This window comes from Monosiga brevicollis, genomic scaffold (genome assembly GCF_000002865.3).
Source record: "Monosiga brevicollis MX1 MONBRscaffold_50 genomic scaffold, whole genome shotgun sequence".
NCBI classification, from domain to species: domain Eukaryota; class Choanoflagellata; order Craspedida; family Salpingoecidae; genus Monosiga; species Monosiga brevicollis.
This window is the reverse complement of record NW_001865087.1, coordinates 135,049-139,307: the sequence shown is the minus strand read 5'-3', so window position 1 is coordinate 139,307 and position 4,259 is coordinate 135,049. Positions and strand designations below refer to the sequence as shown.

At 52.9% G+C, this 4,259-nt stretch overlaps 1 protein-coding gene across 1 annotated transcript in view; it reads right to left on the bottom strand.

Annotated features, from left to right (window-relative positions):
* The window catches only part of MONBRDRAFT_34765 (uncharacterized protein), a gene marked incomplete at its 5' end in the record, with an annotated part of 5,230 nt that extends 2,194 nt beyond the window's left edge, over nt 1-3,036 (bottom strand). Inside the window, 8 exons of the mRNA XM_001750854.1 lie at nt 4-295; nt 335-382; nt 706-805; nt 867-913; nt 1,043-1,225; nt 1,395-1,454; nt 1,738-1,840; nt 2,945-3,036. Of these exons, the coding sequence (XP_001750906.1) occupies nt 4-295; nt 335-382; nt 706-805; nt 867-913; nt 1,043-1,225; nt 1,395-1,454; nt 1,738-1,840; nt 2,945-3,036 (925 nt within the window). The remainder of the gene's footprint in view (nt 1-3; nt 296-334; nt 383-705; nt 806-866; nt 914-1,042; nt 1,226-1,394; nt 1,455-1,737; nt 1,841-2,944) is intronic.
* Nucleotides 3,037-4,259: the final 1,223 nt, after the last annotated feature.

Sequence of the window (4,259 nt, the reverse complement as noted above, 5' to 3'; positions counted from 1 at the left end):
GACAGAGAGAGAGAGAGACAGAGAGAGACAGAGAGAGAGAGAGACAGACAGAGAGAGACAGAGACAGAGACAGAGACAGAGACAGAGACAGAGACAGAGACAGAGACAGAGACAGAGACAGAGACAGAGACAGAGACAGAGACAGAGACAGAGACAGAGACAGAGACAGAGACACACACACACCTTTTCTTACTCTCTCTCTCGCTGTTTGAGCTTGGTGATGGATGTTCTCTGAGATGGAACATGAATTTGGTGTCTTCTCTGATCCGTGTACAGTTTTATGTGGATGCGATAGCTATGATTACCAGTATCTCTTGCTGACAGTGACTCGTACCTCCCGCTCTCTCATATTTACCCTTTGTTTCGTCTCTCTCTCTTCTCTCTGTGTATTGTTTCAAAAAGCGCGAGCGTGCGGCTTATTGGTTGGGAAAAGGGCAACGCGAGAAACCAGGTGCGGCGGGCACCCCCCCCCGGCCCCTCCCCGTGGCTCGTTCACCTCTCCTGTGCCCTGTTTTCACTCAGCTTCCTGCCTTCCTTTGCTTGCACCTAAAACTCCTTGCTTGCCTCCTCTTCCCATGCGATTACTGCAAAAAGCCATCGTCTAATTATAGATGTTGGTCGGACTCCGCATCTTGCTCTCTCTCTCCCATGCTTCTTGGTTGTCTTTTGCTGTCTATGCTTTTGCTGTCTATGACCTCAGCCGACTTGAATCATATTCTTCAGAGTGAAGCGGTAGCGGTTGCGGTAGGTGAGGAGCCCAGCTCGGCCGCTCAAAGCCAGCCACAACATGAATATGCAGACAACCCTTGAAACAGGAGACAAGATTGGGTATGAAGACACGTCAATTCACCATCAAGGCAATTTACTGAGCCTTCTGGGATCGGACAATCTGGGCCACGCGCTTCTGGGCAGCCTATAAAAAAAAAAACGAGGGGAGAAGGATAGATAAGGGTGAGATTAAAAAGCAGAGAGAAAAAAAGACGCACGCAGAGTCTCAAACACACACGCAACTATTAAAAGATAGAACCCCAAAAGCGCGCACCTTGGACAGGTCGGGGCGGTAGTAGCTGGTGGCAGCCAGGCCCTTGACGGAGCGCATGGAGGCACGGGCACCCTTGGTCAGCTTGACAGTGTACACGTTCTTCTTGGGCTGAGAAGCATACTTGGGGTTCTTGGCCACAATCTCAACACCCTTGGCGCCGGCAATGGGGCGAACACCAAAAGCCTAATACAGAGACGTCCAACAACCCATCCAATGCCCATGTCAGTGTGCGCCCGAACAAACAAACAACGCCATGATCCCCGCGCGCCAAAATGGCGAGGAGCTCTCCGATATGATTGTTCATCTGCTGGGAGAAAACGGGAAACCATTCCGAGCCATCTCTGCTTCTCACCTTGGAGTTGGCGAGACCGCTGGCACGGAAGCTGTGCAACTTGGTGATGTTGGTCTCCTCCTGCAGTCGCGCGCAACCATTGAACGAGAGAGAAATGGGCCAGGGTACACCGAGGCATGGATCAGGATCAGCATTGTGTCACGGCAGCCAATCGGATACGATACGACTCAATCTTCAAAAAAATACACGAGATCCCCTCGCGCGTGTCCGTTCAGCCCAGCCGTCAAAAAGGTCTTCGCATGCAAACTTGAGGCCTCCGTCAATACACTTCAACCAGAGACCTGGGCTGGGCTGATGAAGACACGCGCGCATCTCCTCACGCCTTTTGAACAGAAAAACTCACAGTGCTGAAGTAGCGGCGGTCGCCGGTACCGTTACGGTTGATGTAACGGTTGTTCTTCTTAACAATCTGCCAGGTGAGGGCGTCCGACATGTTGACGGTCTTTCTGTTGTGACGGCAAGACCAAGAAAAAAAAGTACACCATGCATGGGATAAGCATGGGATGCCAGATAGGGGAAGCGGGAAAAAAGATGCAACGAAGTCAGGGTTGATGCATCCTGCCTCAAAGCTGGCTCGGGCACGGAAGACCAAGGCAGATGTGCGTGGACCATCCCAAGCATGCATGCGGCTTCACACCAGGCCAGCCAGCACGACTCGGGCCCTCCTTGGACATGTCAAGTCTTTCCTTTCCGAACACCTCTCTCACGCTGCAGCATTAAGTCCAAATGGCAGCTTTCTCGAACAAAAAGCCGGCGCACAGCCCCCTCCCTCCCCCCGGGCGCACATCCTGCCGTGCCGATTCAATCCTTCTGGTGCGCTCGAAGCGAGCGCGCGCGTCCCCAAAGCAGAGGTCCAGTCACGCCGATACGACACACACACACACACACACTTACGAGCCAAAAAAGAGAAAAGTGTCGCTGAACGTCACGAGGTTCAAAACCAAGCGATAAACTTGCTTGAGAGCAAGTTTTATCTGACAAATACCGTATTTTTTTGGCCAGGTAACGTTTGCCGCCAATATTTGAAATCATCATCATCGGCGTCAGCGACCAGCAGCAGCAGCAGCAGCAGCCCTCTGTCGCGATGGCGATGACTGGAACGACGCTGCAGGCGCGAGCAGATCAGGCACGAGCCCTGTTGGACCGAACACGCGCCTCAACACCCTCGTGGTAAGCGTTGATATTTTGGATCTGTGGTCGCGTGGCAGATGCCCTGGAAGCTGTATGGTTGTCTGATGGTTTTGATGTGTTTGTGCTGCGGGGACAGGGCCCTGTTGGCCCGGCCGGCTCGAGGGGCGGATATTCCTCCCATTGATCTGGATGAGGCCTTTGGCCTTTTTGCAACATATCAGGATGCCTCCAGCCTCCAGGTCTACGTACGTACTCTTGGTCAAGCGCGCGGCGTTATTTCTGCTCGCGCGCTGTCCTGGACCAGCCACTTACGCATGGCCGGCCAAATTGTTGTCCTGCACAGAATTACTATCGTGATAATCGGCGGCAGCTCAGCGCGGCAGAGTCGCGCTTTTTGTCCCGCTACGACTGGAACCAACTTCTTCGACGTCATGCTGCCCGTCAGCAGGAGCAGGAGCGATGGGAGCAGATGCAGGCAGCCCAGGCGGCTGAGGAATTCCAAGAGGCGCATGGGACACACGCCCAAACAGCTGTACCATCAGGGCAGCGCTATCGGATTGTCTCCAGCAGGGGCGTTCATCAGGCGTAATCAAAAGCCTGCTTAACCCTTTGCCATCCAGGCATTGATTTTTTTTTTCTGTTTTTGCTCGCGTGCTGAGGACGGTGTCTTGTCCCGGGGGCACTTGCAGAGTGGCCGCTGCGCGGTTTGTGTCTTAAAATTGATTTCTTTCTGTCATGCGGCAGACAGCCAGACATGGGGAGCCATCGCCAACCATATGAGCATATGCAGAGATGCAATGTGTATACGTTCAAGTTACAATCGGGGTTCAAAATCTGCCGATCCTCTCTTCTTTCTGCTGGCTCTTTGACCAACGCATCGCGTGGCGCCATCTATTTGGCTCATGCTTCCATCCGACATGCCTGATGCTTCCTGTAACGCCTCTTTCAGTGGCTGTGAGGACGGACAAGAGTCATTGCCTTGTTCATATGCATAGCCGCTCAGTCCCTGTCGTTGTAACATACAGATTGGCCTGCACAGATTGTTCTCGATCATCACAAATGCACGAGGTGTAGCTGCAACCCTCTTTGGCTCATCAATTGTTCGCCCCTACTTGGTTGGATCTGACATGCGCCGTACACCCATATGATTGAAGATGAGCTTCTCTGATGATTGCTTGCCTGCTCCCTTCGAACTTCTTGAAGCGTTGTCTCCCTGCCACTCTTTGCGTCTGCAGCGTCCCCCACCCGTCAATCTACGAATCTGTGCTTGCGTGTCTCCGTGTGTCTCTGTTTGTCTCGCAGTTTGTCTCTGTCTGTCTCTGCGTGTGTCTCTGTGCATCTCGCAGTCTGCCTCTGTCTCTCTGCCTCTCTTGACAACCTCTCTGTCTGTCCCCATCCGTCCCTCTGGCCGTGTGTTTGCATAATAGTATGATCATCTGCCTTTGCCTCTGGTTGTGCATGCATCTCCCCAAGTCCCTCTTCCCCTATGCCCTTATAACCCATGTCCAAACATCTTCGTGGCTTCATGGCTCCCGTAGCTCCATAGCTCCTCCATATCCCGACATCTCTTCAACGGCTATACATCTCTTTACTTTGATGTCCCCATGTCCCTCTGTCGCTTTTCGCTCGCTCTCGCCCTCTCGGCCTCTCTCTTCTCTCTCTTCTCTCTCTCTTCATCTCTCTCTCTCTCTTCATCTCTCTCTCTCTCTCTCTCTCTCTCTCTCAAAATCTCTC